The following is a 22,479-nucleotide window of genomic DNA, read 5'->3' as shown; positions in this document are numbered from 1 at the left end:
TCCTAGTCAAACCTCATTTCCTTACTCAGTTTGCTCACACTCGGCATAACTGACGTACTGTGATGTTACTCCCCCTTTCCTAGTTCATGTACACTATTGCTTTTTTGGTAACCACTGTTTTCACTTTCACCCCTTTCTATAATTTTGCTGGCTTGACAAAATGTCAACACTCCCCCTTTTCTCTCTTGTTGATTTAAAAATTATTCTTGCTTTTCAATTTTGCAGCTCAGCCCGGCGCAGTGGCTTACGCCTGTAATCCCAACACTTTGGGAGGCCAACGCGGACGGATCACTTGAGGTCAGGAGCTCAAGACCAGCTGGGCAAATATGGTGAAACCCTGTCTCTACAAAAAGTACGAAAATCAGCCGGCTGTGGTACTGCGTGCCAGTAGTCCCACTACTCAGGAGGCTGAGACAGGAGCATCGCTTGAGCCTGGGAGGCAGACGCTGCAGTGAGCTGAGATTGTGCCACTGCACTCCAGCCTGGGGCACAGAGCAAGATGCCGTCTCAAAAAAAAAATTTTTTTTTTGCAGCTCAATATATCATATTCACTGTGTTATCCAATTAACAAAATTATGCCTCCCCACAATATCCTTCTTTGACACTCTCTTCTACCCACCACAACACAATGTTCCAAACTCCTGGGTTTTACTAAGAGTTTATAATTCCTGGCTCTAAGCTGTCACTGGGCTTTCCCTTACAAAAATACATCAATTCTTTAAGAATTCTTACTTATGCATTGTTCAACCACTGAAAACCATGCCTCTTTCGGTGGTGGGGACAGGGTCTTGCTCTGTCATCCAGACTGCAGTACAGTAGTGCCATCTCGGCTCATTGCAGCCTCTGCGTCCTGGGCTCAGGTGATCCTCTCACCTCAGCCTCCTGAGTAGCTGGGGCTACAGGCATGTGCCACCACCCCTGGCTAATTTGTCTTTTAAAAAACAGGGTTTTGCCATGTTGCCCAGGCTGTTCTCAAACTCCTGGGCTCAAGCGATCTGCCCACCTCAGCCTCCCTAAGTGCTGGGAGGCCATTCACATGAATTTAAACAGTCGTGTACACAGTTTTACATTCAAGTTTGTAGTTGAAACAGATAACTGTGCTGTCCTTCCTAAGGGTACAGGAAGTGGACAGGGCGGAGAATTTGAAACACTGAGCCAAAGCCCAGGCTCCCTTTAAGAATCATGTTAGTGGCCGGGCGCAGTGGCTCATGCCTGTAATCCCAGCACTTTGGGAGCCCGAGGCGGGCGGATCATGAGGTCAGGAGATCGAGACCATCCTGGCTAACATGGTGAAACCCCATCTCTACTAAAAATACAAAACAAATTTGCCAGGCATGGTGGTGGCGCCTGTAGTCCCAACTACTCAGGAGGCTGAGGCAGAAGAATCAGTTGAACCCGGGAGGAGGAGCTTGCAGTGAGCCGAGATTGCGCCACTGCACTCCAGCCTGGGAGACAGAGCAAGACTCCATCTCAAGAAAAAAGAAAAAAGAAAATCAGGTTAGCCCGTCAGAATGTTGAAGGATTGAAGAGCCGCACGCGTAAGTGGCGTTTCTGACCTCCTCCTTCCCTAACTCGCAGAGGGAGTGCAATCACCAGAAAGCCCCCAGAAACAGATAAGAAACTGTTCCACAAGTTTCTTATCTTGAAATGTTGAACAAGAAAACTGTCCATTTTCTGAGACCCCCCCAGAAAGTAAACTGATTATCAACAACTGCTGAATTGTTGCACTAATCTAGCTTTTTTTTTTTTTTTTTTGAGATGGAGTCTCGCTCTGTCGCCCAGGCTGGAGTGCAGTGGCCGGATCTCAGCTCACTGCAACCTCCGCCTCCCGGGTTCACGCCATTCTCCTGCCTCAGCCTCCCGAGTAGCTGGGACTACAGGCGCCCGCCACCTCGCCCGGCTAGTTTTTTGTATTTTTTTTAGTAGAGACGGGGTTTCACCATGTTAGCCAGGATGGTCTCGATCTCCTGACCTCATGATCCGCCCGTCTTGGCCTCCCAAAGTGCTGGGATTACAGGCTTGAGCCACCACGCCTGGCCGCACTAATCTAGCTTTAACAAAAAGCAAATTCGTTATTTTTTTTAAGCAATGAACTTTTCAAAAATTGAAATTAGGCAAAGCAGCTTAAGCCTCCTAATGAGAGAATATTGTTTGTTCAGACTCAAGCTGAAATTCAAGCCTCACATTGCCTTATGCTTTGTTTATGATAAATATATAAATGAGGGTTGCTTAACAGCTGTGAGCACTGTGTGGGATTTTACACCTGGCCTGCGTGACCGCCTGTTCCAGTTGGGGTGTCGATTTGACTAATACGCTCCATCCCAGTGTATAAAACTTGCTTCTCTTCTCAAGCAGAGCAGCTCCCCTGGCTCCCTACTCTGCCCTGAAGGACTCTTGGGCTCCCGGGGGTGGGAGGGGCCAAGAGAAGGAAAAGCCTGTCTTTAGCACCCTTTAGAACAGCTGTGCCCGCTTCACAGTACTGCCTTGCATGGGCCTAGCCCGGCGGGGCACTTATCAGTGACTCCAACTCGCCTGCTTGCTGCACTTGGGATGAAACGATCCCACAGGTCAGGTGGAGGGTGGGGCGTGGGCATCGGCCAGGACTGCTGTCGCCTTTTCTCAAGAGCGAGGAAGATCGTTCCTATTTCTAAGCAGTCACACCCCAGCAGTCTCTTTCTCACACAGTCCTGCATGTCAGGCGGTGTGGTCTGCAGGGGCAGCTCTGTGCCTCAGTGGCTCTTGGCAGGACACTGAGGGCCTGCCTGTGGTGTGCCCAGCTCTGCCACTCCCAGGAGGAGAAGGGCTGCTCAGCTCAAAGTGTCCTGTTCAGCAGAGCAAATGTCCTCTGACAACCATGTCCCCAGACAGTTCAGACACCCTTGGGGACAGCACTGCACACACGACAAAGATGCAGGGGCCAGGGAACCCCACACTCGGTGCCCTTTGTCCAGTGGGATGTGGTAGAAGGCAGGTTGCAGGGGTGTAACTGATGTGTCTTTTCCCCAAAGTTATTATACCAATGAGTAACTTGTCAATAAAGCATTCTTCTGGGGAAAAAATTTTAAACAATTAAAGAAAGCGTAAGTGGAGGGTGGGCACGCACCATCTTGTCGGGGGTGTTCAGATACAGGTCAACCACGTAGCGGATGCGCTTCTGCAGCATGGCCTCATCGTCATCGGGGTACATCAGCCTCATGAAGTCGGGGTTCTCCAGGACGTCCAGAGTCAGCTGGCAGATGGAAGCCTGGTTCTCTTTGGCAGCAACATGCATCACGTTATACCTGCACCCTTCCTGAAAGAGAACCGCATGCTCTGAGCTTCCTGTGACGTGCGGACACGCCTGTCGCGAGTGCTGCGATGGAAACCAGCCAGGCCGCACACCTACCCGATGGAACCGGCGAGGCCGTGCACCTACCTGATACAACCGGCCAGGCCGTGCACCTACCCGATGGAACCGCACCTACCCGACGGAACCAGCGAGGCTGCACACCTACCTGCACAATAGTTGGGTTGTCCCCTGAGCCAATCAGATACCGGGGGTTGCTCCAGATAAGGTCAGAAAAGGTGTCTTCCTCTCCCTTCTCCACAGCTTTCCGAAGCTTGGCGGTGAGGTCCTGCGTGCGGGGATTTTTATAGCTGTTCGCTCGCTCTTTGTTGACTGTTTCTGATTCAGACAAGCACAAACCATCTGTCACTAAGAGACAGAATTTAAGAAAGATTAGTTTCACCAAGTCACTCATGCACCCTATGATGAGGGATGAGGAGGAGCTTTCCACACAGGCTTCTGGGCCAACTGGGAGGCACAGGTGAGAAATGACGAGATGGGCCTGCGGCCACCAGCCCAGCATGGAACGGCAGCCAGCGCGCCTGTCAGCAGAGCAAGTGGGCGAAAGCAGCCAGACCCTGCCGCAAGCTTGCTGGGAAAGGCTCTGTGAATGCGGCAAAGTTTGGTGAACTTTGTGTTTTTTCAGAGACGGGGTCTGGCTCTGTCACTCAGGCTGGAGTGCAGTGGCACGATCACAGCTCATTGCAGCCTCGACCTCCTGGGCTCAAGTGATCTCAGCCCCCCAAGTAGCTGGGACTACAGTTGTGTGCCACCACGCCTGGCTTATATCCGTATATATAAATGTATTTTTAAAGATGGGGTCTCACTATGTTGCCCAGGCTGGTCTCCAACTCCTGGCTTGAAGGGTTCCTTCTGCCTCAGCCCCCAAAAATGTTGGAATTACAAGCGTGAGTCACCACACCCGGCCAGTAAACTTGGAAAGCTTGGTCAGTAGGTGGAGGAGGAACAACGGCAGCTGTGGGCAAGGGAACAGTCCCAGCAATCACACAAGACCTTCGGCGTGCAGTGTGGCTGCGAAGGACCACAGGGTTAAGAAGCCACGGCGCCCTGCTGACGTTTTGTGGGGACGGAGTTTTGCTCTGTCGCCCAGGCTGGAGCACAGTGGTGTGATCGTGGCTCACGGCAACCTCCGCCTTCCGGTTTCAAGCAATTCTCCTGCCTCAGCGGCCCAAGTAGCTGGGATTACAGGCACCTGCCACCACGGCCAGCTAATTTTTGTATTTTTAGTAGAGACAGAGTTTCACCACGTTGGCCAGGCTAGTCTAAAACTCCTGACCCGAGATTATCCACCCACCTCAGCCTCCCCAAATGCTGGAATTACAGGTGTGAGTGGCTTCTAACCAGAGTGGCTTCTAACAGGTACAGATTGGCCAATTTTTTACATTTTTGGTAGAAGCAGGGTTTCACCATGTAGGCTACGCTGGTCTCCAACTCCTGACCTCAAGTGATCCACCCACCTCAGCCTCCCAAAGTGCTGGAATTACAGGCATGAGCCACCGTGCCCGGCATGATTTTTGTCTTAAAGTGATTTCCTTCTAAGGAATTCTCATAAATTGCAAAGAAGGAAATCTGTACCTGTTAGAAGCCACTCTGGTTTCCATCCAGGAAGCACCTGTATAAGGCTGACTGAGGACAGGCGGATGACTGGAGGGAGAGGGCGCCATTCCTCTGGAGTACCAACCCGCCAGGGAAGCCCAGACAACTGTGAGCTGGGAGAGGGAGCAGGAGCTGAGGCCAGACGAAAGGTAAAGGCAGAGGCTCTACCCCACACTGCCTGTGAAGAGCCTCTTCACACAAAACCCTGGTTCTGAGCTAGAAGGTGGATAGGAGGCAGACTTCGGGCTGGACAGCTCCTACAGATGAGCCCGACTTCTGCAGATGCCCTAGTCCTAGAAGTAGGTATAGCTTCAGGTGGGGAAGGAGACTGCTCTCAGGATCCAAAAAGACACAGTGGCTCACCTCTGTCAGCCCAGCACTTTGGGAGGCTCAGACGGGAGGATCACTTGATGCCAGCAATTTGACCAGCCTCGGCAACATGGCAAGACCCCATCTCCATAAAAAAATTTAAATTCCAGCCTGGCCAACGTGGTGACTAAAAATACAAACATTAGCCAGGCACGGTGGTGGGCACCTGTAATCCCAGCTACTCGGGAGGCTGAGGCAGGAGAATCACTTGAACCCAGGAGGCAGAGGTTGCAGTGAGCCGAGATGGCGCCACTGCACGCCAGCCTCGGCAACAGAGCGAGACTCCGTCTCAAAAAAAAAAAAAAAAAAGTTTAAATTAGCTGGGTGTGGTGCCGCCGCACGCCTACTTCTCTCCCTATTTGGGAGGGTAAAGCAGGTGGATTGCTCGAGCCCAGGAGTTTGAGGCTGCAGTGGGCCATGATAGCACCATACCGTACTCCAGGCTGGCATAAAGAACAAGACCCTGTCTCTTTACAAAAAGAGAAGAAAAAATCCAACAGGCAGCAGGGAGAGACGTGGGGACAGATGGAGGCAGCCACAGCGTTCTTTTCAGCTTCTCCAGTCAAGATGCTGATTACTGCCATGTCAGCATCAGAGCTAGCGTGGCTTCTGGGTCCACTGAGACGCCATTGACTCTACCCCCATGGAGAAAACAAGTTACCACATATGAGGAAGGAAGGCACAAAACAGGGTGGGATCTATGGGACAGGAAGGAACATCAAGATGTGAACTGCCGCATGATTTACCTTTCAACCCGTCATTGCTAAAGAGCGGCGCTGTTTTCACAGGAGAAAGTGGTAAGGACGTTCTGCTTGGAGAAGGGAAATAATCACAAATTCCTCTAGCAAATTTCTCAGCATCTTCTCTGGTAGAAAAAGCTTTAAATCGGGACCCTTTGATCATCTTGACAGCTTGCAATGCTTCCTTTTTATTTTCATAAACATGGATCCTATCTGGGTAGGAAAAGTAAAAAACGAAAATCAGAGATGAGTGACTGGAGCAGCTGTTACCTGGTCACACCCTGGGCTTCATCATCAGCTTCCACGTCTGCTACCCAGTCGCCCAGCTTAGTTCAGATCTTTAATCTTCAAGAAAAAGGGCCTTAGCTAGCCAAAATAACACAGTTAACAAGCTCAATTGTGTGCGTATATGCATGGGAGTAACATGATACATATTATGTTCATATATGTAATTCTATATGGCAAGATTCTATCCTAAAAACTAAATTTCATATAAAGATCTAAATAAAAATGATTAAAAGGCAAATTAAAAAAAACTATAATGATGTCAGCCAAGAACAAAAGAGTAATTAAACACAATTTTGAACAGGAAACGCCTATTTACTTTTTTTCTTATTTTATTTTATTTTTTTTTGAGACGGAGTCTTGTTCTGTTGCCCGGGCTGGAGTGCAGTGGCCGGATCTCAGCTCACTGCAAGCTCTGCCTCCCAGGTTTTACGCCATTCTCCCGCCTCAGCCTCCCGAGTAGCTGGCGCCTGCCACCTCGCCCGGGTAGTTTTTTGTATTTTTAGTAGAGACGGGGTTTCACCGTGTTAGCCAGGATGGTCTTGATCTCCTGACCTCGTGATCCGCCCGTCTCGGCCTCCCAAAGTGCCGGGATTACAGGCTTGAGCCACCGCGCCCAGCTTTTTCTTATATTTTTTTTGGAGACGGAGTCTCGCTCTGTTGCCCAAGCTCAAATGCAGTGGTGCGATCTTGGCTCTCTGCAACCTCCGCCTCCCGGGTTCAAGCGATTCTCCTGCCTCAGCCTCCCAAGTAGCTGGGATTACAATGCACCCGCCACCACGCCCGGCTAACTTTGTATTTTTAGTAGAGACGGGGTTTCTCCATGTTGGTCAGGCTGGTGTTGAACTCCCAACCTCAGGTGATCCGCCCACCTCAGCCTCCCAAAGTGCTGGGACTACCTTTACAATAATAAAGATTAAAAATAAGGCCGAGGCCGGGCGCGGTGGCTCAAGCCTGTAATCCCAGCAATTTGGGAGGCCGAGACGGGCGGATCACGAGGTCAAGAGATCGAGATCATCCTGGCTAACACGGTGAAACCCCGTCTCTACTAAAAAATACAAAAAACTAGCTGGGCGAGGTGGCGGGCGCCTGTAGTCCCAGCTACTCGGGAGGCTGAGGCAGGAGAATGGCGTAAACCCGGGAGGCGGAGCTTGCAGTGAGCTGAGATCCGGCCACTGCACTCCAGCCTGGGTGACAGAGCGAGACTCCGTCTCAAAAAAAAAAAAAAAAATAAGGCCGGACACGGTGGCTCACACCTGTAATCCCAGAACTTTGGGAGGCCGAGGCAAGTGAATCACGAGGTCAACAGATACAGACCATCCTGGCCAACATGGTAAAACCCCGTCTCTATTTTAAAAATACAAGAATTAGCCGGGCATGGTGGCACACACCTGTAGTCCCAGCAACTTGGGAGTCTGAGGCAGGAAAATCACTAGAACCCAAAAGGCAGAGGCTGGAGTGAGCCAAGATTGCACCACTGCACTCCAGCCTGGTGACAGACCAAGACTCTGTGCCAAAAAATAAGTAAACAAATAAATAAATAATAAATGACAAAAATAAAACCTGCACTATGACCATTTCCCAGTGTTACTATTCTTTTTTTTTGAGACGGAATCTAGCTCTGTCGCCCAGACTGGAATGCAGTGGGACAATCTCAGCTCATTGAAACCTCAGCCTCCCGAGAAGCTGGGACTACAGGCGCCGCCACCACGCCAGGCTAATTTTTTGTATTTTTAGTAGAGACGGGGTTTCGCCATGTTAGTCACGCTGGTCTCGAACCCCTGACCTTGTAATCTGACTGCCTCGGCCTCCCAAAGTGCTGGGATTACAGGTGTGAGCCACTGGCCTGGCCACTAAGTATTCTTTAAAAAGATCTTTTTTTTTTTTTTTTTTTTTTTTTTGAGACGGAGTCTCACTCTGTCGCCCAGGCTGGAGTGCAGTGGCCAGATCTCAGCTCACTGCAAGCTCCGCCTCCCGGGTTCACGCCATTCTCCTGCCTCAGCCTCCCGAGTAGCTGGGACTACAGGCGCCCGCCAGGTCGCCCGGCTAGTTTTTTGTATTTTTAGTAGAGACGGGGTTTTGTTAGCCAGGATGGTCTTGATCTCCTGACCTCGTGATCCGCCCGTCTCGGCCTCCCAAAGTGCTGGGATTACAGGCTTGAGCCACCGCGCCCGGCCTAAAAAGATCTTATGGAAGAATAATCTTCCATTCTATTCACGGTGTTTAACCAATTATCTACTCACAGGCATCACCACAAATGATATCACAGTAACAATACTAATGACAGTGTGCAATTTCTGGCATTCCAGTCAATATTGAGTTCTCTTTTTTTTTTTCTTCCAATGCTAAACCTTGTTTAAAATTACAATTCTTGGGCTGGGCACAGTGGCTCACACCTGTAATCTCAGCACTTTGGGAGGCTAAGGTGGGAGGATTGCTTGAAGCCAGGAGTTCAAGACCAGCCTGGGCAATAAAGCGAGACCCACTCTCTTAAAAAAAAAATTTTAATTACCTAGGTGTGGCCAGGCGAGGTGGCTCACGCCTGTAATCCCAGCACTTCAGGAGGCCAAGCCTGGTGGATCACTTGAGCCCAGGAGTTGGAGACCAGCCTGGGCAAAGTGGGGAAATCTCATCTCTACCAAAAATACAAAAAAACTGACTGCACACTGGCACATGCCCGTGATGTCAGCAATCCCAAGCTACTCAGGAGGCTGAGGTGGGAGGAGTGCTTGAGCCTGGTAGGCAGACATTGCAGTGAGTTGTTGAGATCACATCACTACACCCCAACCTGGGTGAGAGACAGAACCCAGTCTCAAAAAAAAAAAACCAAACAAACAAACATCAAAAAAAACCCAATTAGCTGGCGTGCTGGTGTGTGCCTGTAACCTCAGCACGCTGGGAGACCAAGGTGGGTGGATCGCTTGAGGGCAATTCGAGAGCAGCCTGGGCAACATGGCAAAAACCTCTCTCTATAAAAAATACAAAAATCGGCCGGGCATGATGGCTCACACCTGTAATCCCAGAACTTTGAGAGGCTGAGGCGGGCGGATCCCGAGGTCAGGGGTTTGAGACCAGCTTGGCCAAAATGGTGAAACCCTGTCTCTACCAAAAATACAAAAATTAGCTGGGTGTGATGGCAGGTGCCTGTAGTTCCCAGCCACTCAGGAGGCTGAGGGAGGAGAATCACTTGAACCCGGGATGCAGAGGTTACAGTTAGCTGTGATCGTGCTATTGCACTCCAGCCCAGGCAACAGCGCGAGACTCTGTCTCAAAAAATATACAAAAATAGCTGGGTGTGGTGGCTCATGCCTGGGTCCCAGCTACTCAAGTGGCTGAGGTAGGAGGATCACCTGAGCTAGAAAGGTTGAGGCTGCAGCGAGCTGTCACTGCACCACTGCAATGCAGCCTAGGGGGTGGAGTAAGACCCTGTCTCAGATGAATAAATTAAAACAATAAAATGGCCGGGGGCAGAGGCTCACGCCTGTAATCTCAGCACTTTGGGAGGACGAGGCAGGTGGATCACGAAGTCAGGAGTTCAAGACCAGCCTGGCCAAGATGGTGAAACCCCATCCCTACTAAAAACACAAAAAATTAGCCAGGCGCGGTGGCAGGTGCCTGTAATTCCAGTTACTCAGGAGGCTGAGGCAGGAGAATCACTTGAACTCAGAGGGCGGAGGTTGCAGTGAGCCGAGATTGCGCCACTGCACTCCAGCCTGGGCAACAGAGTAAGACTCTGTCTCAAACAATAAATAACTAAACAAATAATAAAATAAAATTACAAAACTTTGATGCTGAAAATTTATGCATTCATTGGCCATTTGCATTCATTAACATAAAAGGTGTGCAGGTTACAATGCATTTTAAAAAGGGGGGAGGCGACTAATCAACGAAGCTCCTAACCAACAGCAGCAGCCAGCTAATATTAATATCTCAGTCCAGCATATCTCATAGAATCCAATTTACCTAACCAATTTTAACAGTTCTCACGCAGACTCACAAATATTTCAGGAAAGTTCTACATAAGAATATTAACAATGGTTAACTGGGGTGATGAGATGGTGGTGACTGGATGTTTTCTTTTTTTATCTGTACTTTTCCTTTTTCAAATGTCATCCCGCCCTCTGCATATATGTTATCTGTGTGAGGAAATCCTACACACGTCCCCATTACCATTTCTCGCCGGGACGTCCTCATATACTGGGCACACCCCATAGTACAAGGGCGGTTCCTTAGACGCAGTCACTCCAGTTCTGTAGGTGTCGACGGCACTGGGGGGCACCGAGCAGGTCTTAGATGTCACAGCTTCCTCTTCTGGAGGATTCAGGCCCACACTGTAACCAAAATCTCTGTCTTCTGAAAAACCAGCCTGATCAATTGGGTTCCCTTCAGTTGACTTCAAAATCCTTTGTGTGTCTTGGCTGAGAGCTGTGGCACCTGCCTCATGGTGGTCGAAAGAAGGCAGCCTTCCTCCTTGCTCCAGTAAAGCCTGAGCCAATTTTTTCTCAAAAATGAACCTTGTCGTTGACGTAATGGGTCCACATTTCAATCCAGCTTTGACGATTTCTTCTCTAAGGTCATCTGGATTCAGAAGTTTCAATCGAGCCAACACAGCATCCATTGTCATCTCACCTAGGCCCAAGACAAAAAAATCAAATAGAGTCACAAAACACTAACACCTGCTGAAGCTGGGTGGCAGGTACCAGGGTTCATTACATAATGGCATCAGCTTATTTCATTAAAAACTTTTTTCTTGGCTGGGCACAGTGGCTCATGCCTATAATCCCAGCACTTTGGGAGGCCGAGGTGGGCGGATCACCTGAGGTCAGGAGTTCGAAACCAGCCTGGCCAACATGGTGGAACCCCATTTCTACTAAAAATACAAAAAATTAGCCGGGTGCAGTGGCAGACACCTGTAATCCCAGCTACTTGGGAGGTTGAGGCAGGAGAATGGCATGAACCCAGGAGGCGGAGGCTGCAGTGAGCCGAGATTGCACTCCAGCTTAGACAAGAGCGAGACTCCAGACCAAAAAAAAAAAAAAAGTCTTTATTTTTTCCCAGGCAGCAGGATTCCACTTTTCATACAAACTCTCTCCTTACTATAATGCCACCATTTTTTTTTTTTTTTTTTTTTTTGGAGGCAGAGTCTTGCTCTGTCACCCAGCCTGGAGTGCAGTGGCACGATCTCAGCTCACTGCAACTTCCGCCTCTTGGGTTCAAGCAATTCTCCTGCCCCAGCCTCCCAAATAGCTGGGATTACAGGCTCCCGGCATCACGCCGAGCTAATTTTTGTATTTTTAGTAGAGATGGGGTTTCACCATGTTGGCCAGGTTGGTCTTGCACTCCTGACCTCAGGTGATCTGCCTGCCTTGGCCTCCCAAAGTGTTGAGACTACAGGTGTGAGCCTTTTTTTTTTTTTTTTTTTGAGACAGAGTCTCACTATGTCTCCAGGCAGGCTAGAGTGCAATGGCGCAATCTCGGCTCACTGCAACCTCCACCTCCTGGGTTCAAGCGATTCTCCTGCCTCAGCCTCCTGAGTAGCTAGGATTACAGGCATGTGCCACCATGCCCAGTTAATTTTGTATTTTTAGCAGAGACAGGGTTTCTCCATGTTGGTCAGGCTGGTCTCGAACTCCCAACCTCAGGTGATCCGCCTGCCTCGGCCTCCCAAAGTGCTGGGATTACAGGCATGAGCCACCGTGCCCAGCCCATTATATTCTTAAAAAAAAAAAAAAAAAAAAAAAAAGTCCAGGCACGGGGGCTCATGCCTGTAATCCCAGCATTTTGGGAGGCCAAGGCGGGCCGATCACCTCAGGAATTCAAGACCAGCCTGGCCAACATAGTGAAACCCTGTCTCTACTAAAAACAAAAATTAGCCGGGCATGGTGGCACATGCCTGTAATCCCAGCTACTTGGGAGGCTGAGGTAAGAGAATTACTTGAACTCGGGAGGTAGAGGTTGCAGTGAGCCAAGATCGCACCACTGTACTCCAGCATAGGGGACAAGAGCGAGACCTCATCTCAAAAAAAAATTACCCAAGCATAGTGGTGCATGACTACGGCCCCAGCTACTCAGGGGGCTGAGGCAGGAGGATCCCTTGAGCCTGGGAGGTGGGGGCCACCGTGAGCCAAGATGGCACCCCTGCACTCCAGCCTGGGCGACAGGATCAGACCCTGTCTCAACGACAAATAAAAGGATGGGGGGGAGTAATATTTCTAAATTTAAGTTTCTATAGGGTTCTGACTTTTAAAAACATGTTCGTGATTGACATACCCAAGAAATAAGTAAAGCCGGGCAAGGTGGCTCACACCTGTAATCGCAGCACTTTGGGAGACCGAGATGGGTGGATCACGAGGTCAGCAGTTCGAGACTAGCCTGGCCAAGATGGTGAAACCCTGTCTCTACTAAAAAAAATACAAAAATTAGCCAGGCGCGGTGGGAGGCGCCTGTAATCCCAGCTACTTGGGAGCCTGAGGCAGGAGAATCGCTGGAATCCAGGAGGCAGAGGTTGCAGTGAGCAGAGATCACCCCACTGCACCCCAGCCTGGGCGACAGAGCAAGACTCCGTCTCAAAAAAAAAAAAAAAAAAAGAAAGAAACAAATAAGTAAATAAACAAAAAGATGAGGGACACTCAAATGGAATACCAGCCAGAAGAAACGAACCTAACTGGTTTACAAGTGAGTAACACACGGGAAGCTAACCCATGTAACTTTGGAAAACAGTGAGTGACTAAAGTGCTCTAAGGAGAAAGACAAAAAGAACTGTGGCCATTACAGTGTGAACAGCCTCTAAGCAGTAGGTGTTTTCACAATGCTGTAAGTTAGCACACCTACAGCTATTTTCTGTGGACTCTAGGGCAAAGCAAATAATTTGAACACATGGTGGCTGATGAGAGCCAGGACTCTCAATGACAGAAAGGAAAGTGGGAGTGAGAACAGGGTTTCATCAAATGATTCCTGTAAAGGGCAAGAGAGTAACCATCTCAGACTCTGAGCCAAAGGCCGTGTAAGTGCTCAAGAACAGCCACAGGCAGGGCGTGACAGCTCACACCTGTCATCCCAGCGCTTGGGGAGGCCGAGGCGGGAAGATCACTTGAGTCCAGGCATTCAAGACCAGCCCGGGCAACGCGGCGAGACCCTCTCTACAAAAACTTTAAAAATTAGCTGAGTGTAGTGATGTGCAGCTGTGCTTCCAACTACTTGGGGGACTGAGGCAGGAGGATAAATTAAGCCCAAGAGTTTGAGGATGCAGTGAGCCCTGTTTGTGACACTGCACTCCAACCTGGGCAACAGAGCAAGACCCTGTCTCTAAAAAAAAAAAAAGAATAGCCACAGATATACATAAAGAGTATGGTTGTATTCCAATAAAACTTTACTATACTTAGGAAAAGAGATGGGGGCCAGTTTGGATCACAGTTTGCTGACTCTTGCATTAGAATAAACCCAGGGGCCCGGGCATGGTGGCTCATGCCGGTAATCCCAGCACTTTGGGAGGCCAAGGTGGGTGGATCATTTGAGGTCAGGAGTTTGAGACCAGCCTGGCCAACATGGTGAAACCCCGTCTCTACTAAAAATACAAAAATTAGCTAGGTGTGGTAGCGTGCACCTGTCATCCCAGCTACTCAGAAGGCCAAGCAGGAGAATCGCTTGAACTGGGCAGGCAGAGGTTGCAGTGAGCCTTGGCCTGGACAACAGAGTGAGACTCCATCTTAAAAAAAAAAAAAAAAGAATAAACCCACAGACGTTGCATTGAAATTGGAAGTATCCGTATGATCACATGGTCTCTGACCTATCGATGGGTAAAGATGTGAGAAACAGCTAGGTCTGAAGACTGGGTAATGTTACATTAACAATTTTTTTTTTTTTTTTTTTTTTTGAGGTAGAGTCTTGCTCCATCACCCAGGCTGGAGTGCAATGGCATGATCTCTGCTCACTGCAACGTCCACCTCCTGGGTTCAAGCAATTCTCCTGCCTCAGCCTTCCAAGTAGCTGCGACTACAGGCACCTGCCACCACGCCCAGCTAATTTTTTGTATTTTTAGTAGAGACTGCCTCACCACATTGGCCAGGCTGATCTTGAACTCCTGACCTCGTGATCCACCTGCCTTGGCCTCCCAAAGTGCTGGGATTACAGGCGTGAGACATGGCACCCGGCCGAGTATGCAACTTTTGAGATTGGCTTTTCCTAGTCAGCATAATGCCCTTGAGATCCACCTACGTGGCAGAGTGGACCGCTGCGGAGTGGCACCCCGGGGTATCAATGTTTAACCATTCACCTCTAGAGGGACATTTGAGTTATTTCAGTTTCTGGCAATTACAAATAAAGTTGCTATGAACATCAAATACGGGTTTTTGTGTGAAAATCGTTTTCATTTCTCTAATAAAAGCTCAGGAATGCAGAGCAGATTTAACTTCCTAAAAACCTGCCAGGCTGATTCCTAGAGTAGCTGCACCACTTACCATCCCCACTCGCAATGCACGAGACCCAGTTTCTCTAAATCTCTGCTGACTTGTGGTAATATCAGTATTTTTTTTATTTCAGCCCCTCTCAAAACACCCGCCTCCCCCCAGCCACCTTGTCCATAGCTCTGCTTGGATGATGCTGGTGGTGACGCTAACAGAGCACTCAGAGGTGCTTAACACATACCAAGTGCTGCACTTACCCAACTCCCAAAAAATCTTAACTAGGTACTACTATAATCCCTATTCCTAAATGAGCAGGCTGAAAACAGACAGGTTAAGCCCACAGCAATAAGTGGTAGGGCCGGGCGCGATGGCTCACACCTGTAATCCCAGCTACTCGGGAGGTTGAGGCAGGAGAATGGTCTGAACCCGGGAGACGGAGCTTGCAGTGAGCCCAGATCACGCCACTGCACTCCAGCCTGGGTGACAGAGCGAGACTCCGTCTCAAAAAACAAACAACAACAACAACAACAACAAAAATAGAAAAATTAGCCGGGCTTGTTGACATTCGCGTTTAATCCCAGGTACTCGGGAGGCTGAGGCAGGAGAATCGCTTGAATCCGAGAGGCGGAGCTTCCAGTGAGCCGCGATTCTGCCACTGCACTCCAGCCTGGGCGACAGAGCGAGACTTCATTTCCAAAAAAAAAGAAAGTGGTAGGGCCAGGACACAAACTCACACAATCCGACAGGAATCCCCACTCAATCATTAGAAAGCACCGCTTCTCAGTGACTAACAGTCTGACAATTTAGAGTAAAAACAAACTCAGTTTCTCCCACTAGACTCTGGCAACATGCTTCAGACGCCAGATATGTGGGGGTTTTCTCCCCACGAATCACGCAGGCCATCCGTTCTGCAGTGGACACAGGCTGGGTGTCCTCTGTGCAGTTCCATCCTAATTCAGTCATCTATTCTGACAGCCTCTTCCTGGACATACCAGCAGACCGCACAGGTTAAGGGCTTAGCCCCACAAGACTGCCTCCCCACTTCCAGGGCCCAGGTTGTTTGCCCTGCGCTTCGGACCTACTGGGTGTAACGGGGTAACCTCCTCAGGTTGTGTTAATTTGCTAGAGTGGCCCCCGAACTCAGAGACGTGTTTTACTTACATTTACCAGCATAGGATAAAGATTACAAAGAATATAGGTGAAGAGATGCGTGAGGTCAAACCGTGGGGAAAGGCTTGGAAATTCAAGGCCTCTCTGAGCACCGCCTCCAGGAACCCCCACGTACTATCTGGAAGCTCCCTCAACCCAGCCCCTTTGGGTTTTTACAGAAACTTCATTTCACAGGCACTGGTGATCAGCTCAACCTTCAGCCCCTCTCCCCTCCCCGGAGGCTGCGGGTGGGGCTCAAAGTCCCCAGAACCTCTAACTCAGCCTTGGTCTTTCCTGCGACCAGTCCCATCCAGAAGCTCCCTAAGGGCTGCCGGCCACCAGTCCACTCAGCCTACAAGACATGACGTTGGAGGTTCCCGGAATTTCAGGAGTTGTATGCCATGAAAAGCGGATGGAGGTGAAACACAGTTCACAGTATCAGTTACCTCAAACTTGAAATGACCAAAACCCACCTCTGATCTCCACATCACCCAGACCCGACAGTCTACCCCAAAGCAATAAATGGACACCTTCTCCCCTTTCCTCCAGCCCCAAACTCCTAAGTCACATTTGCCTTTTCCGTCTCTGCCTTATGTTCCATGACCAGTAACCGCAGGGGTTTCACATTCCAAACACATCCGGGACCCAGGGCTTCCTACCCGCGCCGCCCTCCTTTGGGCCATCCCTCCCCAAGTCTCCATCGACCGCAGCAAGGTTCTCCGCTAACGCCTCGCCAGGCTCCCGCCGCCTTCCCCGGAGGCCGCTCCCGAGCCCAGAAAGCTCTCATCCCCGAACCCGGCGTGGCCCCTGCCGCCCCCGCCCCGGGAAGCCAGGTTCCCCGCAACTGCCCTTTCCGCGGCCGGAATGGCCTTTCTCGAGCGGCCCTGGTTCTCCCGCCGGCCTCGCCCAACTGCTGCCGGCACCGGGAGCTCGAGGGGCGCGGCCCGGGGAGAGCGTCGGGGCGGGGAAGGGACCGGGGTGCGGGGGCCCAGCGACCGCCTGGGCCTTACCTGGGGCGGGGGGGGCGGCCGCGGGGGGCGGAGGGACTGGGGTCCCACTGCGGCCCAGACGCCCAGGCCGCGGGCCCAGCCGCCGCACCAGCCACCGCACAGCGATCAGCAGCACCGAGGCGCCCAGCAGCTCCCAGGCCAGCGCCGCCCACTCGGCCGCCGCCAGCCGCGGCCACGGCATCGCCGCAGCCCTGGCCGCAGCCGCCGAGGAGCCCGCACCGTGCGCCGCGCCCGTTCCAGGACCCCGCGCCGGGCTGCCCGCGCCCTGCCTGACGGCGCCACGCTCGAGGCGGCCGGGGTGGCGCGGGGGACACGGGCGGCGGCCACGCTCACGAAGGTTCGGCGAGGTCGCCGCGGTGGCCCCGGCCCTGGACCCTAAGCGGGCGGGGACGGGCGAGCGGACGGGCGGGCGCGGCAGGCGGGGCGCGGACAGCCCGGCGCGGGGTCCTGGAACCTGCGCGGCGCGGAGAGCGTAATGCGGGGGCGGGGGCGGGGGCGGGGGCGGGGCGGGGGCGGGGAGCGTAATGTGGGGCCGGGGGCCGGGGGCCGGGCTTGTTCACTGCCTCCCGGGCCCGGGCCTGGCCTCCGCTGGGCGCTGCACCTCTTCGAGAACGAAGCGGGCTCCGCTGGGTTCGTGTGCTCTGGGCCCCAGGACCGTTTGCGGCCGCCGCCCCGTCCTGGAGCTGGAGTGAGGAGGAGCCTCTCACTTTCCTGCGAACCCGCAGAACGGGCGGCCGGCGCTGGGGAGGCCCCCGGAGCTTCCCGCTTCTTCACCAAGCGACCCTGACGCGCAGTCGAAAGCTTGGATTTTGCCGGGCGCGGCGGCTGCGTCCGGAGTCCTAGCGCCTTGGGAGGCGAGGCGGGAGGATCCCCTCGGCCCAGGAGTTCGAGACCAGCCTGGGCAAATATTTTGAAAGTCATGGTAAAAGCCGCAGTTACTTTTGCACCAACCTAATTGGGAGACCCTGTCCCGAAAAAGGGAGGAGGATTTTCCTGTATACAATTTAGATTTTTTTTTTGATGCGGAGTCTTGCTCTGTCGCCCAGGCTGGAGTGTAATGGCGCGATTTCTGCTCACTGCAACCTCCGCCTCCTGTGGCTCACGCCTATCATCCCAGCACCTTGGGAGGCCAAGGCAGGAGGATCGCTTGAGCCCAGGAGGTGGAGACCAGCCTGGGCAATATGGCGATACACTGTCTGTACTAAAACTTTTTTAAAATTAGCTGGATGTCGTGGCACATGCCTTGAGGAGGCAGGATCACTTAGGCCTGGGAGGTCAAGGCTGCAGTGAGCCAAGATTGTGCCATTGCACTCCAGCCTGGGAGAGAGAGACCCTGTCTCAAAAATAAACACATACATACATGCATAAAAAGGTAATTACGTAAGTCCTTGCTACGGAGGCTCCATACATGAAGGACTTTAGTAACAAGTTGTTATACACTTTTATAAACTATAAATTTAAGTTTGACGTATATGCATGCTTTATAGGGGTGGTTTATAGGGGTTCTCGCCCGTCACAGGGATCTTGTCATCTGAATCATAAACCCAAGCAGCTCTGGGAGAACTGAGAGCTCATTTGTTAAATGGTCAGCTGTAGTCAACTGTTGCCACCCAGCACGCACTCTCCAGCCTTAACAACAGAAGCTCCCAGTGGGCAGTGGAGACGCTCCCGTCTCCTAAACACATCCAGCGGCCATGTGACTAAGCAAAGGCAGCGGAGAGTGAATGGACGGTGACGGACACAGCCACGCAGCCGGCCTTCTGCGAGTGCCCACAATGCACATCCCTGTGCTTTCTCTCCCTACTCACCTCAGAGGGGGAAGGAAGGTGGGACTGGGAGAGCTGTTCTCAGGCTGGTGGACTCTGTGATCAGCGGAGACGGAAGGCACTTTTGTTCTCGGCACCGTGAAGCTGTCCTGGTCAGTCCTGTTTCCATGCTTGAGTGTCTGTGGTGCAGCAGCTCCACCATCCTTGACACCAGGACTTCTGTGGAATCCAGGTAAGCAGCTAGGGTCCTGGTAGGGCCATTTCCTCACCCCCATCTAATACATCCACTCCCAGTTAAATGAGAACGGAATAATCACAGGAAAACATGGAGAACAACTCCACGGTTCCGAAGCCAACCCTATATTAGCCACTGTTTAACTTTAGGTAGAAATGGAAAAATTTGAGATGTAAACTCCTGCAGGTAGAAGTGGATTTCTCGTGAGTTAACAAAATGAAACTTACTAGAATCAACGGCCTTTTCTGAGGGCCATTCTGATTTTATTCCTAGTTGTAGTTTAACGTCTACTGCGTTTCTGATCCCAGATCACAAAGGGGCCGTGTGAGCCCCAGGGACTCAGTGGAAGCTGCAGTCTCATAGCTCGAGGATTCACTCCCAACAGGCTGGGATAAGCCCTAGATGAGCAGGGAGTCGCTAATTTTTTCCTTCCCTTCTTTTTCAGTATTAATTGGATTTCCTTAAAGGCCGTGTCCATTAAGTTTGTTATCAATGGCTATTTAGCACTTGTGGAAACCTAGCCATATGTTACATACAGTAGGGTTTAGTCAGGAAAACAGTCCAGGCCAGGTGGTTCAGCAGAGGAAATGCAGGGGCAGGGACGGCAACTGCAGGACGCCAGAGGTCTTCAGGTGGAGATAATGGCCTATAGTGGAAATGCACAGACTCCAGAACCTGGTGGAACCTGGGCTGATGCCGGGGAATGAGGGCGGCAGGGGAGCTGCGACCGTGACCATCAGACGTCCAGCCGCAGGGACTGCCCGATGCAGGCAGGCAGCAGCAGTGGGGGGAAGGGGGGGCGTCTGTTTTCTGGGTGAAGATGGGGCATTTTGAAAGCATTGGGAAGATAAACCTGACGTGTCCATCCAGTCTCCAGAAATGCACATTTAACGCTCAGAAGGAAATCTTGCAACAATTGAAGTGCTGTTGGGAGGCTCTGTGAGCAGAGATAAGACTGTCCTGTGGGTTTCAGGACATTTAGACGTGACACTCAAAAATATTTCACTGTGGGCCAGGCGCGGTGGTTCACGCCTGTAATCCCAGCACTTTGGGAGGCAGAGGCAGGTGAATCACCTGAGGTCAGGGGTTCGAGACCAGTCTGACCAAAATGGTGAAACCCCATCTCTACCAAAAACACAAAAATTAGCCAGGCGTGGTGGCGGGCGCCTGTAATCCCAGCTACCCGGGAGTCTGAGGCAGGAGAGTTGCTTGAACCCAGGAGGTAGAGGATGCAGTGAGCTGAGATCGAGACACTGCACTCCAGCCTGGGCAACGAGTGAAACTCCATCTCAAAAATATAAATATTTCATATGAAGGTGGAATCCAACCCCGACAATGTGTAGAAAAGCCCAAAAATCTCCTACACAAATTCCTGAGCCGAGGGCTATGGAGAGGAGCATCCTGGTAATGCCAAGGACACGCTGCCTTCGAGGCTGGAGGTTCCCACCTCATCAGTAACGGAGGCATCGCCAGCCCTCAGCTGCCTCGGGAGCCCCCGATCGGCCTTCACGCCTCCCAGAGGCTCCACCATCTTCAGCCCTCACTTCAACTGGAGTCCAGACCTTAGAGACGTGGACACTGCGAAGGTCGCTGGCAGCAAGTGGTGGAGCCAGGGGAACGGCTGTAGGACGCCCCCACACACAGGTGAACAGAGGGCACTGCCGGGGGTAGGGCTGTAGGACGCCCCCACACACAGGCGAACAGAGGGCACTGCCGGGGGAGGACTGTGGGACGCCCCCACACACAGGTGAACAGAGGGCACTGCCGGGGGGAGGGCTGTAGGACCCCACATACAGGTGAACAGAGGGCACTGCCGGGGGAGGACTGTAGGACGCCCCCACACACAGGTGAACAGAGGGCACTGCCGGGGGGGAGGGCTGTAGGACCCCACATACAGGCGAACAGAGGGCACTGCCGGGGGAGGACTGTAGGACGCCCCCACACACAGGTGAACAGAGGGCACTGCCGGGGGGAGGGCTGTAGGACCCCACATACAGGCGAACAGAGGGCACTGCCGGGGGGAGGGCTGTAGGACCCCACACCACAGGCGAGCAGAGGGCACTGCCGGGGGGAGGGCTGTAGGACCCCCCACACACAGTGAACAGAGGTCACTTGCCGGGGGAGGACTGTAGGACGCCCCCACACACCAGGTGAACAGAGGGCACTGCCGGGGGGGAGGGCTGTAGGACGCCCCCAACACACAGGCGAACAGAAGGGCACTTGCCGGGGGAGGACTGTGGGACGCCCCACACACAGGTGAACAGAGGGCACTGCCGGGGGGAGGGCTGTAGGACCCCACATACAGGCGAACAGAGGGCACTGCCGGGGGAGGACTGTGGGACGCCCCCACACACAGGTGAACAGAGGGCACTGCCAGGGGGAGGGCTGTAGGACCCCACATACAGGCGAACAGAGGGCACTGCCGGGGGAGGACTGTAGGACGCCCCCACACACAGGTGAACAGAGGGCACTGCCGGGGGGAGGGCTGTAGGACCCCACATACAGGCGAACAGAGGGCACTGCCGGGGGGAGGGCTGTAGGACCCCACACACACAGGCGAGCAGAGGGCACTGCCGGGGGGAGGGCTGTAGGACGCCCCCACATACAGGCGAACAGAGGGCACTACCGGGGGAGGACTGTAGGACGCCCCCACACACAGGTGAACAGAGGGCACTGCCGGGGGGAGGGCTGTAGGACCCCACATACAGGCGAAAGAGGGCACTGCCGGGGGAGGACTGTAGGACGCCCCCACACACAGGTGAACAGAGGGCATTGCCGGGGGGAGGGCTGTAGGACCCCACATACAGGCGAACAGAGGGCACTGCCGGGGGGGGCTGTAGTACCCCACACACACAGGCGAGCAGAGGGCACTGCCGGGGGGAGGGCTGTAGGACCCCACATACAGACGAACAGAGGGCACTGCCGGGGGGAGGGCTGTAGGACCCCACACACAGGCGAGCAGAGGGCACTGCCGGGGGGAGGGCTGTAGGACCCCACATACAGGCGAACAGAGGGCACTGCCGGGGGAGGACTGTAGGACCCCACACACACAGGCGAGCAGAGGGCACTGCCGGGGGAGGGCTGTAGGACCCCACATACAGGCGAACAGAGGGCACTGCCGGGGGAGGACTGTAGGACCCCACACACAGGCGAGCAGAGGGCACTGCCGGGGGGAGGGCTGTAGGACGCCCCCACATACAGGCGAACAGAGGGCACTGCCGGGGGGAGGGCTGTAGGACGCCCCCACACACAGGTGAACAGAGGGCACTGCCGGGGGAGGACTGTAGGACGCCCCCACACACAGGTGAACAGAGGGCACTGCCGGGGGAGGACTGTAGGACGCCCCCACACACAGGTGAACAGAGGGCACTGCCGGGGGAGGGCTGTAGGACCCCACATACAGGCGAACAGAGGGCACTGCCGGGGGGAGGGCTGTAGGACGCCCCCACATACAGGCGAACAGAGGGCACTGCCGGGGGGAGGGCTGTAGGACCCCACACACACAGGTGAGCAGAGGGCACTGCCGGGGGGAGGGCTGTAGGACCCCACAATACACAGGTGAACAGAGGGCACTGCCGGGG

At 52.9% G+C, this 22,479-nt stretch overlaps 1 protein-coding gene across 5 annotated transcripts in view; it reads right to left on the bottom strand.

The window, feature by feature from the left end:
- Window positions 1-17,162, bottom strand: part of ANKLE2 (ankyrin repeat and LEM domain containing 2) — a 36,660-nt gene extending 19,498 nt beyond the window's left edge. For 4 of the 5 annotated variants that reach the window (XR_004059749.1, XM_030939811.1, XM_030939810.1 and 1 more), the window contains exons 1-5: window positions 16,898-17,162; window positions 10,507-10,965; window positions 6,058-6,264; window positions 3,495-3,694; window positions 3,104-3,292 (exon numbers count right to left, since the gene is read on the bottom strand). Coding sequence is in view for 4 of the 5 variants with exons in the window: in XM_030939811.1 (XP_030795671.1) it covers window positions 3,104-3,292; window positions 3,495-3,694; window positions 6,058-6,264; window positions 10,507-10,965; window positions 16,898-17,078 (1,236 nt within the window). In the remaining variant the exon portion in view is untranslated. The remainder of the gene's footprint in view (window positions 1-3,103; window positions 3,293-3,494; window positions 3,695-6,057; window positions 6,265-10,506; window positions 10,966-16,897) is intronic. The other variant, XM_030939812.1, reaches the window with a different exon arrangement.
- Between the last annotated feature and the right edge of the window lie 5,317 nt (window positions 17,163-22,479).

Source organism: Rhinopithecus roxellana, chromosome 10 (assembly GCF_007565055.1).
Source record: "Rhinopithecus roxellana isolate Shanxi Qingling chromosome 10, ASM756505v1, whole genome shotgun sequence".
NCBI classification, from domain to species: domain Eukaryota; kingdom Metazoa; phylum Chordata; class Mammalia; order Primates; family Cercopithecidae; genus Rhinopithecus; species Rhinopithecus roxellana.
Note: the sequence above shows the minus strand (reverse complement) of the source record. Positions and strands in the feature narration are given on the sequence as shown.